The sequence below is a fragment of the Chionomys nivalis genome, chromosome 2 (assembly GCF_950005125.1).
Source record: "Chionomys nivalis chromosome 2, mChiNiv1.1, whole genome shotgun sequence".
In the NCBI taxonomy this organism is placed as follows: domain Eukaryota; kingdom Metazoa; phylum Chordata; class Mammalia; order Rodentia; family Cricetidae; genus Chionomys; species Chionomys nivalis.
The window spans coordinates 78,613,951-78,626,788 of NC_080087.1; the positions used below are offsets into that span (position 1 = coordinate 78,613,951).

A 12,838-nucleotide genomic window follows, 5' to 3' on the forward strand; every position below is an offset into this window, starting at 1 on the left:
ATTTCTTGTTTTAGGAAGTGTTATTCTTGTTCTAGCAATGTAACCTTGTTGGCTTTAAACCGTTTGGGCTTACTTGCATAAGACTATAAAACAGAGAAAAGGATGCATGATTTCCAGTATAATTAATTGTCGCATATACAAAAGGGGGATATGTTAGGGGAGTTCCTCACTTCTACACCTGGCTTGATTTTGGAGTCTTGGCACCTAGCCTTAACTGTTAACTTTTGTCTCCAGTACCTTCTATTTGAAGTATCTAAATCTTATCTGAGTTTCCTAAAGGTTGAAAAGTCTATGCAAAACCTGGTTGCAGGAGGCAAGATGTCTCTTAACAGAAAATTTGCATTGGCATTGTCTCTTTGTGGGGGTTCAGATAAGACGTTTTGGTATATGGAAACTGATGTGCTGAAGGTGTGAACTGTGTAAAAATACAAAGGCCCTTTGTGGACTGGAGAAATGGCTCAGTGGTTAAGAGCACTGCCTACTCCTTTGGAGGTCCCGAGTTCAATTCCCAACAACCACATGGTGGCTCACAACCACCTATAATGGGATCTGATGCCCTCTTCTGACATGCTGGCATACATGCAAATAGAGCACTCATATGCAGAAAGAAATACTTTTTTAAAGGCCCTTTGCAACGTGTTATTTTTTACTCTAGCCCCACACTGGAAGTACAAAATGTTGTTGGTGTTTTCTTTTTTTTTTTAATTACTCTTTAGTTCTTTTGGGGGCCCACCACCCAGCTCCTTGAAAAAAAAAATCACACACAAAGAGAGTTATCTTACTTATAAATGGCTGGCCTTAGCTTGGCTTGTTTCTTGCCAGCTTTTCTTAACTTCAATTATCCCTGACTACCTTTTGTCTCCGAGTTTTTACCTTATTTCTGTATATCTCACTTTCACTCTAACTGCCTGGCTGGCCGGGTGGCTGGGCCCTGATGGCCTGCTCTTTGTTCTATCTTGCTCCTCCAGATTTCTCCTTCTATATATTCTCTCTGCCTGCCAGCCTGCCTATCCTTTCTCCTGCTTTGCTATTGGCCGTTCAAGTTCTTTATTAGACCATCAGGTGTTTTACACAGGTAAAGAATCACAGCTTTACAGAGTTAAACAAATGCAACATAAACAAAAGCAACACATCTTTACATCATTAAACAAATATTCTACAAAAAGCAACACAGCTTAAAACAGTATTCTACAACATCAAAGTGGCAGTGAGTCAGCCGGCCGTAGGCTGGGCCCTGCAGCTGACAAGGCTAGATTCATCCTTAGAGTGCCTGCCTATGTCTTCTTCTCACGGACCCGCGTGACCCCGCACCTGATACAACAGGGAGGCTCAGAATAAAGGTGCCCATTGCAACTACTCGATTAGAATCAGTACACACTATATTGTGCCAGCCGGGATAACTAGTGACATTTAAATAAGCTATTTTGGCTGTACAGTGTTGTATATCAATATCCGACTTGGTTGAATATTATATTACAGCTGCTTAAGGAAAACACACTTATGTATTTGAAGTAAGAGATGAGACATCTGAACAGTTGTATACGTAGGTGGCAGTGTTTGAGTGTGCACAAATTCATGTGTCAGGAGAATGACGACTAGGTAATTTAACAACTGGCAAATCTGGGTTAAGGGTATAAAATTGTAAATGATTTTTATAGTTTTTCTAAAAGTTCTAGATTTCAAAAAGTTTAAAGTACACGATTAAAATCTCACTAGAGATAACTAAGCCCATACATCTGTACCTTTTAAAAATGATTCATCTTTAAATTGAGCATGCACACATATGTGCACATGTGCTTGAGGTCAGAAGCATTGGAACCTCTAGAGCTGGAGCTACAGCTGGTTGTGAGCCACCGGGAGTAGGGGCAGGCAGCATACTCGGGTCCGCGGAAACAGGAGCACATACTCTTACTGCTGGACTGGCTCTCCAGCCCACCACCTGTATTTGTGTGTGTGGTGTATGTTATGTTCTGCATACATGAACAGATATGTATGCGCATGTGCTTGTGTCTAGAGGTTGGAGGATGATTCAGGTGTCTTGCTCTGTCACACTGTCCCTGCTGCCTAGAGACATGGTCAGTCAGCAAGTCCCACCAATCCTCCTGTCTCCACTTGTCACAGCACTAGGATTACAGATCTACACATGGCCATACCCAGCTTTTTGCATGGGTACTGGGGATTCAAACTCAGATTCCCATGTTTGTGCAGCAAGCTGTTTTACCCACTGAGCCATCTTTTCCAGCCCCATTTGTTTCTCTAAAAACACACATCTAGCTTTCGCACTTTATATACCCTGATCGGCGTTCAGTGGTCATAGCTAATTCTGCCTCTCTTCACTTGATGCTTGCAGAATTACCACTGGACTGCAAAACAGAAAGTCCATTTGCTGGCCAACCAATTACAAAACGACAATGCCATGAACATCTTACATACAGTTATGGCTGACACCAATTTACCTTTGATGATCAGAGATGCATTATGGGTACAGCCTTTTTCATTACAATCCTCCATACTGCATGAAAAAAAGAACCCACAGGATAAGTCCTTAGCTACAGGAAAGTCTTAGTCAGCAGTTTTATTTTCCACACCTTTAGGCTTTAGTGAAAATAGTGCCCACTGTTAGAGAGAGCGAAGTCAGCACTTAGTGAGTGCTGGTTCAGCTGGTACCTTTTGGCGCACAGTACACTGAAAGATGATTGCTGGTATTCATTCACAGTCTTGCCAAGATGACCACTGCCTGTATTTCTTCCCTAAAAATGAGTTCTAGGTGTTACTCCAGTATATTATCGTTTTAATGGAGTAGATGGACATATCCACAAAAGTTAAGAAAGTACCATGCTCTGGAGCCAAGGCAGGCCACAAATCTGTCATCTTCCAGCCTTGGCCTCAACACTGGGTTCACAGGCATGTGCGACCACACCAGCTCTGCTGCTTTCCTTAGGTGTGGATTTTCTTATGGTTTTGAAGGCGGGAACCGTGAGTGAAGCCTTTCCCACATACGTCACATTTGTGCGGCTTTTCTCTAGTGTGAACTCTCTGGTGTGTTTGAAGACTTGAGAGCTGACTGAAGCCCTCCCCACACTCCTCACACTTGAAGAGGTTCTCCTTCGTGTGAGTAATCAGATGGACTCGAAGCTTTGAGGGGAAACGGAAGGCCTTTCCACACTCCTCACATTTGTGAGGTTTCTTTCCCATGTGGTCCCTCTGATGGTGGTGAAGGTCCGTGCTGGTGTCAAAGAATTTCCCACACTCCTGACATCTGAAAGGTTTCTCTTCCGCGTGGTATCTCTGATGGTAGGTAAACTGAGAACTGTATATAAAGCCCTTTCCACACACATCACACTTGTATGGCTTCTCCCCAGTATGGACTCTGTGATGGTAATGGAGGCCAGAGGAGCGACTGAAGCCTTTCCCACATATATCACACTTGTATGGTTTTTCTCCAGTGTGAACTCTCTGGTGGGCTTGAAGACGCGAGCGCTGGCTGAAGCTCTTCCCACACTCCTCACACTTGAAGAGTTTCTCCTTCACGTGAATGCTCAGATGGACTCGAAGATTGGAGGGCAGACTGAAGGCCTTTCCACACTCCTTACATTTGTGAGGCTTCTCTCCTGTGTGCATCCTTTGATGGTGGCGAAGTTCTGTGCTCCTGCCAAAGCCTTTCCCACACTCCTGACATTTGTAGGGTTTCTCTCCAGTGTGACATCTCTGATGGTAGATAAACTGAGAACTGTACCTAAAGCTCTTTCCACACACATCGCATTTGTATGGCTTCTCCCCAGTGTGAACTCTCTGATGGGAATGAAGGCCAAATAAGCGACTGAAGCCCTTCCCACACACCTCACACTGGTGTGGTTTTTCCCCAGTGTGAACTTGCTGGTGTGCCTGATAATCACTGGGCTGACTAAAGCTCTTATCACACTCTTCACACTTGTAGACTTTCTTCTCTGAGTGGACTCTCTGAGAAGTGGGATCTGACCCGCAACTGAAGCCTTTCCCACACTCCCGACTCTTAGACGGTTTCTTTCCAGTGTGCGTTACTTGGTGTTGTTTAAGATTTGAACTATAGCGGAAGCCCTTCCCACACACTTCACATTTGTATGATTTCTCTCCAGTATGAACTCTCTGGTGGGTGCGAAGCCTCGAGGACCGACTGTACCCCTTCCCACAAGTTTCACATTTGAATTGCTTCTCTTCAGTGTGGCTATTCTGATGGACTTGAAGGTTGGAATCCTGGAGGCAGCCTTCCCCATATTCCTTACGCATACAGGGCTTCTCTCCGGTGTGAGCACGGGAATGGACATGAAGATCTGCATTTCGGGTGAAGCCTTTCCCACACTCCTCACACTTGTAAGGTTTCTCTCCCGTGTGAGCTCTGCAGTGAATGCGGAGACCCTTGCTACTGCTAAATCTCTTTCCACAGCTCTCACATCTGTAGGGTTTCTGTCCTTTGTTGCTTTTAAGCTGCTTACAAAGCGATGATTTCTTCCTCGAATCTGCAAACACACACAGGTCACACTTCACACAGACCGGCTTATTTCTGCACTGGTTCTGTGAATTATGCAGACACCTATTTTGGCAATAATTATGAGTTCTTGAGACTGAAAAGTCTTCATGTTCAAGGCAGCTGGAGCTATCTCCTTCAGGATTCCCTGGATTGCCACTGTTGTCAGAAACCAGAATGGAATCATCTTGCAGTGCTTGAGAACGCCTCCTCTGAAAACACCTGGTCGATTCCTGCGCAACCTGTTTCCAGATGCGCCAGCAAGACAGCTCTTCCTGGGCAAGGTGTTTTAGTGCACGTCTCCCAGTAGTCACCGGCTCATGTTCACTCCTGCTGCCTGTAAGAAAGCAGTCGTAGAGACGAGGACAGGTTATGGGAGAAGGAATCCAGGCAGGGCAAAGGTCACCCAGTCCTTACAACATCACTGTCCTTTCCTCAGGTCTTCCTAGATGTGGAGCAAGGGTGACTTGCAGTGTTGGGTGGAACCCATTTACAGACTCTGTCTGGTGTGCACCATCTGTGCTACAAGAGCTGGAGAGATGGCACAGTGCTTAAAAGCAGTTGCTGATCCTCCAGAGCACCTGAGTTTGGGTTCTGGTACCTATATTAATGGACTTACAACTCCCTGTAATTCCAGCTACAGGGAGTCTAGCTCCACGCACACCACATGTATGGGGCATACAAACACCAACACTTTTTAAAATTTAAAAATGAAGAAACACAAAACAAAACCACGAGCGCTATGAGCACAAAGACTATCCACGCATCCATGCTCTAACACACAATGACATTAATTAAAAGTGTGTTCATCCTTTTTCCTTAGAACTTATGCAAATGGGACTCTTTCAAATTTCAGTTAGAAAACCTTCAAACTTTGTTAGGCCAGTGGGCAGGAGTATCAACACAGATACACTATGGAGCGGACCTGGGAAACAGGTGGCATGGGTTCTCACCAGGATATCGACTTCTCTGGGCTTCTGTTTCCTTCAGCCAAAGCTTTTCTTCTGCTTCCAGTAGAGACACCACATGTGCTTTGTGGGAAAAGTGCCCTAAGAAAAGACAAAACAAATAATTTAAGGTGAACACAAAATTGAAGCATGTTTTTGTCTAAATTACAAAATCCTGAGCACCTGTTTATTAATGTTAGAAATGCTTTGATCACAAATTGTACTGAGAAGCCAAGGGCTGGGCAGAGAGCTCAGAGGCTAACTGCACTTGCTATTAGCATGAGGACTGAGATCAGCCCCCAGCACCCATGGGAACAGCCATGCATGGTCTCCTGATGGCACCTAATATCTCTGGTGCTTTGGCAGACAGTGATAAAGGAGGATGCCTGATGACCTCCATGTGCACACAGATTTGAAGGGAACTTCAAAAGTTAACAGAAATCAAGGTCATGGCCGTGGCATGTAAGACAGGATCTGTTCCATCATGTCTTAACCTTCTCTCGCATCCCTCACTGGAAACCACCAGACTCTGCTGCAGGAGGTCCTCCAGAACAGATTCTGACATCCTATCCTCATCTAGTCTATTGCAAAGAAAATTTATGCCAAGCAGTGGTGGCACAAGCCTTTAATCACAGCACTCAGGAGGAAGAGGCAGGCAGATCTTTGTGAGCTCGAAGCCAGCTTGGTCTACAAAGCAAGTTCCAGGACAGCCAAGGCTACACAGAGAAACTCTGTCTCTAAAGAAAAAAGAAACTACTACTATATTGCACCATGCTTGTTTCTTTACCTATTAATGGATCACAGGCAAAATTAGAAAGACAAAGTACAGGGCTGAGGCATGACTCAGGAGCAGAGCACCTGCTTAGAATCTCCCAGTGAGGGGCTGGGGTGTGGCTCAGTGGTAAAGCCCCTGCCTAGAATCCCCCAGTGAGGGGCTGGGGTGTGGCTCAGTGGTAGAGCCCCTGCCTAGAATCCCCCAGTGAGGGGCTGGGGTGTGGCTCAGTGGTAGAGCCCCTGCCTAGAATCCCCCAAAGTAAGGGACTGAGTATGTCAATCAGTGGGACTACACTTGCCTAGAGGTCACCGGAAAGCTGGGAACATGGCTCAACAGCAGATTCCTACCCAGCATACACAAGATCCTATATTCCAGTCTCAGAAAAATCCACAGTATTGAGTTAAGCTGCTCATTTGTGGTTCATGTGAAACAGGGTGTGCCGTCTGTCATCTCTCTCCCCCACCTCCTACCCTCCCCCAACAGTATATGGACACTCTGGATGGTAGATCATCCTGCTGTGGGAGCTGTCTTGGGCCTGGCTACTAATTGCTAAATGTTAGTAGCAGCCATCCCTGAACTGTGAGAAATATGTCTGCTGTGGAATAATTCTTCTGCACACTGTGAATACATATTACTCCCATTGGTTAATAAAGAAGCTGACTGGCCTATAGCAAGGCACAATAATGTTAGGTGGGACAATCAAACAGAGGATAGTGGAATGAAGAAGGGTGGAGTCAAGGAGAAGCCAGTCAGCTGTGGAGTAAGCAAGACATATAGAAAATGAGGTAACAAGCCATAAGTCATGTGGCAAAGCATAGGTAAGAAATAAGGATTAATTTAAATGTAAGAGTTAGGTAGTAACAAGCCTGGGCTATTGGCCTAGCATTTATAAATAATATTAAGCCTCTGTGTGGTAATTTGGAAGTGGCTCCAGGGACAGGAAAACTCCACCTGTTACATGAGTCCAGACATTGCCGAATGTTCTCTAACAGAAAATCTAGCTGAGAATCGATGGTTTAAAAAGATTTTGACTGAGCAGAAACATCAGAAAAATCCCTTTTGTCCTAGGGAATCTTTTCATATGATCCAGAGCCTTGAGCATCTGAGGACAAAGAGTCTCTGGGAGGCTGAGGTTCGGTGTCACAGGACACCTGTCCTCACCCACAGCAACCAGGTTCTTGAAGTTCTCCAGCATCACATCTTTGTACAGCTTCCTCTGTGTGAGGTTCAGCAGCCCCAGTTCTTCTGTAGTAAACACCAATGCCAAATCCTTGAATGTCACCGCCTCCTGTGACATCAAACAAAAGTCACTTTGATCCAGCTCCCATGGAAGAGAAGCAGAGAGGACACGGTCACATGGGTGCTGCAGACTCAGGGGTCCAAGCAGCCTGAGCCAATACTTGTTCTGAGCTCACACCCCCTCCCCAACAATAGTCTAAACTGACTCTGCTACTCCTCCCTCTGTGTGTATGTGTATGTTTTCTTCCTTGAGGGCGAGGTGAGAAAGGGTCCCACACAGCCCAGGTTGTACTCAAATTCAGTATCACAGAAGATAGATAACCTTGAACCTCTGTTCCTCCTGGCTTTACCCACAGCACTCGAAATTTGGCCATGCACGGCAGGCCTGGTTTTTATTTTAGCCATGCATACCAAGCCTGGTTTATACAGTGCTAGAGATCAAAGCCAGGGCTGTAGGGGCACTAAGCAAGCACTCTATCCAGCTCCAGCCCCACAAATAGCTATATCATAACCAAAGTAACAAGTTATTTTTCTCAACAATTTTGTAAATCGGTAACAAATGATAACACACAGAGCACCAAACTCAGACTCAAAGATCTCTTGTTTTCTATAACACCCCAGCCCCCGAAAAAGACAAAATGGCATATAAAATTACTGAGAAATGCCTGACCTGAAATTCAGCCATTTTCTCTTGTTCCTTTGGAGGAAGGTCACTGTCCTGAGAAGGCATAACTAAGGAAAGATGGAGAAGCCAAGAAAAAAATGTCAGAACTGTCATTAGCCCAGTTGAAACACTGACCCTCCTGCTTCCAGACACACGCCACCACACACAGCTCAGAAACCAGAAGCACACATCAGATTTCAGCTACTAGCAAACCCCTTAGCTCATCTGGGTAGTGAACAACCTATACAACCAACTTCCTTATTCCTACCGTGGAGTTTCAGATTCTGGGAATGGGGGGACATGAGAGCCAGGAAACAATGTTCAGCTGATGAGCAAATGAATGATAGGAAAGAAAGGGGAAAAGTAGGATCCAAATGCCTGGCTCCATTTCTGGAAGTACTGCTTACAATCTCAACACAGGGAATGTTAAAAAACCTTTGTGTCTCACTTTTACCACAATGTCATTTCTGCCTACCTCACAGGGGGGCGCCAAGAACTAAATGAGCACAGGGAAAGTTATAAGAAGAGGGGATGGAGATTTGAGTTGCTGCTTGCAAAGGACCTGGGTTCTATTTCCAGCACCTACATAGCAGTTCACAACTGTGCAATTCCAGTCCAAGGGATCCAATGCCCTCTGTTGGCCTCTGCGGGTACCAGGTACACACATTGTATACACATTTAGATTCAGGCAAAGTACTTACGTACTTAAAACAATATAAAATCAAAATGTTTTTAAAGACTAGGAAATCCCTTTTCTTATGAGAAAAAAGGCAGATATTTTGCAACATAAATTATACATACAGTGTGCTCCTATGAAAGTCACCTTTAATTTCTAAAAAGCCTAATTCTGACCTAAAATACCTTAACTAAATATTTTTACCCTAGAGTAATATTTTATTGACACTGGTATCTAAAAGGCATCATTTTATTGGCTGAACAAAAATGAAGAAAACAGATATGAACCTGAAAAAAAAAATGGACTGCAAGAGGTTAAGGGAAAACAACATGCATCTATTCAGTACCTTTGGTGTTTTGTTTTCTTGGAGACAGTAGCTCAGTATCCCGGCTGGCCTGGAACTAGTTATGTAGATCAAACAAGCCATGAAGTCAAAGAAATTGACCTGCTTCTACCTCCCCAGTGCTGTGATCAAAGGCTTTCACCATGACATCGGGCCACTTATAATGACAAAGTATGACTGTGGTTCTGATAAAAGTTGGGCCTGTAACCTAAGCCCCTAAGACACAATTTAAAACAAGAAAGACACTATTGGGAGGTTGGGAAGTTAGCTCAGTGATAGACTGATCTGCCTCCCGAGCACAAGGCCTTGGATTCAGACCTCATTGACAGTTAAAAAGACACTGTCAAATTTTAATTATCTTTGTATTCTCTGTGTTTTTCAGAATGAGAATACATGCTGATTCAGTTTTATATTTTTGCAATAAGTAACCACCCCCCATTTTTCCAGTGTGTATAATGTGCATGTGTACGGATATTTTTGCATGTGTGTATAGTGGGAATGTAGCAGTCATTGTATCTAGGGTAACATTAGAACGTAACAGCTGTTTCTCACTGGGTCTAGGGTAGGAGTAGAATGCATTAGTGTTTGTTGGAGGTTCCTAGACCTTGAGGAAACTATTGCAGAGCACAGGGATTGTTTTCTATAGTTTATGGAGTTGATTTTCCATCTGTTGTATGACTTTGGTCTCCAGACTATCCAGGCACACCTGGAGCAACTAGAATTACTGGGTACTGCGAACAGTACACAATAAGGACTAAGGCTGCAGGGGTCTGATGGTTTCCTTCAGGGAGCATAAGTAGATCAAAGAGACCTTGGTATGAGGAATTTGTTGTAATCCAAACACAACCTTTGTGTGTCAATTAACAAATATACTTCTGAACGGAGGTTTGAGGTCAAGTTCACAAAAACTGTTCCTCCCTGTGGCCAGCGAGCCTAAAATTACATTCTGGAGTGACTCTCCTTGGAACACCCCACAACACACAACACCCAGCATGTATGGGCACCCATGGATGTGGAGGCCTGAGGCTGAAGTCAAAAATCAACCTTCCTTTTCCATCTCATTCATTCATTGAGAGGTAGGGTCTCTCAATCAAACCCAGAGCTCACTGACAAGGGCACTCTGGCTAGGCAGTTTGCTCTGGGGATCCCATCTCAGCTGCCTAAGGCTAAGCTCACCTGACATTTACAAGGGTTTCTGGATCTAACCTCCAGTACAGGATCACTTTAACCCTGGAACCACCTCCCCAGCCCTAGATATCAGTTTGTATAAGAATGATACAGACAACATAAATTCCACATCAACTGACGGTAACTAAAGGGATAAAACTAAGGCATGAAAGGTGAACAAGAGGAGGCAATGCAGAACCTGGCAAGTTAAAAACATATACACATGGGGCTGGAGAGACGGCTCAACGGTTAAGGGTACTGACCGTTCTTCCAAAAGTCCTAGGTTCGATTCTGAGCAACCACATGGTGGCTCATAACCATACATAATAAGATATGGTGCCCTCTTCTGCCTGCAGGTGTACATGCAGGCAGAACACTATATACATAATAAATAAATCTTTTAACATGTATATATAAAGATGTATGTAATACAGAGGGGGAGGTTATTTTCCTAATCATTCAATTTAAGAAGTGGCTTTGTACTTGAACTCAAGTAATCCTAATATAAATACGTATTAACGAGATGTTTTAACGAGTATACTAATCACAGGCTTAAAAAGAAATGCCAGCTGTATTCTTTCTAATTACACAAGGCACTACCAAACGTAGTGTGGAGACTCACCTGTAGAGGTGGAGGCAGAAAGATGACAAGTAAGAGGTCATCTTTGGCTGCACAGTGAGTCTGAGGCCACCTGGGTTACACAAGAGCTTGCGGGGGGGGGGGGGGGGGGGACACAATGCCTCGGGCGTTAAGAGCACTTGCAGGCCTTCCAGAAGAGCAGAGTTAGTCTCCAGCACCCATGTCAGCACTACAAACGCCTGGAACTCTATCTCTTTCCCGCTCTCCCCACCACCACCCACCCAACATGCACTTAAAAAAACAAAACCAAAAAACTACCTGGAACCCGTACTCTAGGGATCTGATGGCCCCTACTACTAGCTTCCTCAAGCACCCGTGCGTTCTCGTTCTCTCCTCTCCCACCCCCCCGTTCTCTCTCTCTCCCCGTTCTCTCTCTCCCTCTCTCTCCTCCCTGTCCCCCGCCCCCGAAACACGCAAAAAAAAAAAATCTTTTTAACAGATTAAATGTGATCATGTTTCTGGTGGCCAATTTCCCGGGTCAAGGGACCCCGATGAACTGAAGGACACCCAAACAGGATAGCGCCTTTGGCGCAGTACCTGGGGCGGTGACGGCTGTAACAAGTCCCTCCTTCCTTGGAGTTGCGTTAGGGAAAGGACGCGGGGAGACTTTCCTGAGGGAAGTGAGGGAAAGGGCCCGGCGTTCTCTGACAGCCAAGGAGGGCTCTCGTCGCAGACTCCCAGGAGGACCAAACAAAGGGAGGCTGACTAATCTGTCCCCGTTAGATCCTAACTGCGCGGCAACCCAGCAACAACGGAGATGCTGGGGGGGGGGGGTGAGAATTGAACTTCCGGTTTCGCGCTTCCGGTCTCCAGGAGCGCCGTTTCGCAGGCTAAAAAGACTTGAAAGGTGCTGAGATGGATGCGGGATGCACTCGCCTCCCTGGTCCGAAAGAGGACGGCGGCCTTGCTCACCATGGGCGGACACTGCTTAACTAGTTCTAGCTCCTGAACTACACTTCCCGGAAGCCATCGGAAGAACAAGCGCCCCGAAGAGTTTTGGGACACACTCCCCAAAATTCCCCCACTGCAAGGAAAGACCTCTGGGAGCTTTCGGACTACAGCTCCCAGAAGTCCCTTCATCTTCCGATCACTTTATCCGCCTCACAAAGAAAGATCGTAGACCCTTGGGATAAGTGTTGGTCATTCCCTGAACTACTAGGTAGTTCGTATTGTTTTGGAAGTCTCTGGGACAAAATACCCGACAAAAAATAACATTAGGAGAGGTTATGGGTTTTTTTGGAGTGGGGGACGGGGGGTAGGGGCCGGCCAAGTTTTTTTTGTTTTTGTTTTTGTTTTTCGAGACAGGGTTTCTCTGTGGTTTTGGAGCCTGTCCTGGAACTAGCTCTGTAGACCAGGCTGGTCTCGAACTCACAGAGATCCGCCTGCAGAGCCAAGTTTTAAAGGGACATCAGTTCATCGTGGTTCGAAAGGCGGGTTGGGAACAGCTCTGTCTTGGACATCTATAAATGCAGTCTCCTACTTGGTGACTGGTCCGAGAAGCAGAGAAGGAAAGCCAGCACCAGAAGCGAAGGTCTGCCTCGAGGCCCCATTTCCAAAGTTTCAGTAACTTGGGATCAAGTGTCCCATACGTGAGTCTGGGGTCATTTCCCATCTACTCCATACTGTGCCGAAGAATCCATAGCGCAGTATGGAGCATCTTGCTACTACCAGGCTAACAAAATTCACCATCAGAAAGGATAATTGAATCTATAAAGCATAATGCAAACAAAATACAAAATCCAAGAAGGCAGGGCCCAACTCGACAGCAAAGGACGGGGAAAGGACAGATACTAACCATAACAAGACCAAGTGGATACTGCAGTTGACAGTACTGAGGGATTTCTGTTTCGTCCACACTGGGGATTGTACCCAGGGTCTGGCAT

General features: G+C 45.4%; 1 protein-coding gene across 1 annotated transcript; it reads right to left on the reverse strand.

Annotated features, from left to right (window-relative positions):
* Positions 1-745: 745 nt before the first annotated feature.
* LOC130869630 (zinc finger protein 227-like) lies at positions 746-11,638 on the reverse strand. Its single transcript, XM_057761931.1, has 5 exons — positions 11,493-11,638; positions 8,136-8,197; positions 7,388-7,514; positions 5,458-5,553; positions 746-4,841 (listed from the first exon to the last, which is right to left on the reverse strand). The coding sequence occupies exons 2-5, from the start codon at positions 8,193-8,195 to the stop codon at positions 2,938-2,940; spliced, it is 2,187 nt and encodes a 728-aa protein (XP_057617914.1). The 5' UTR covers positions 8,196-8,197; positions 11,493-11,638; the 3' UTR covers positions 746-2,937.
* Between the last annotated feature and the right edge of the window lie 1,200 nt (positions 11,639-12,838).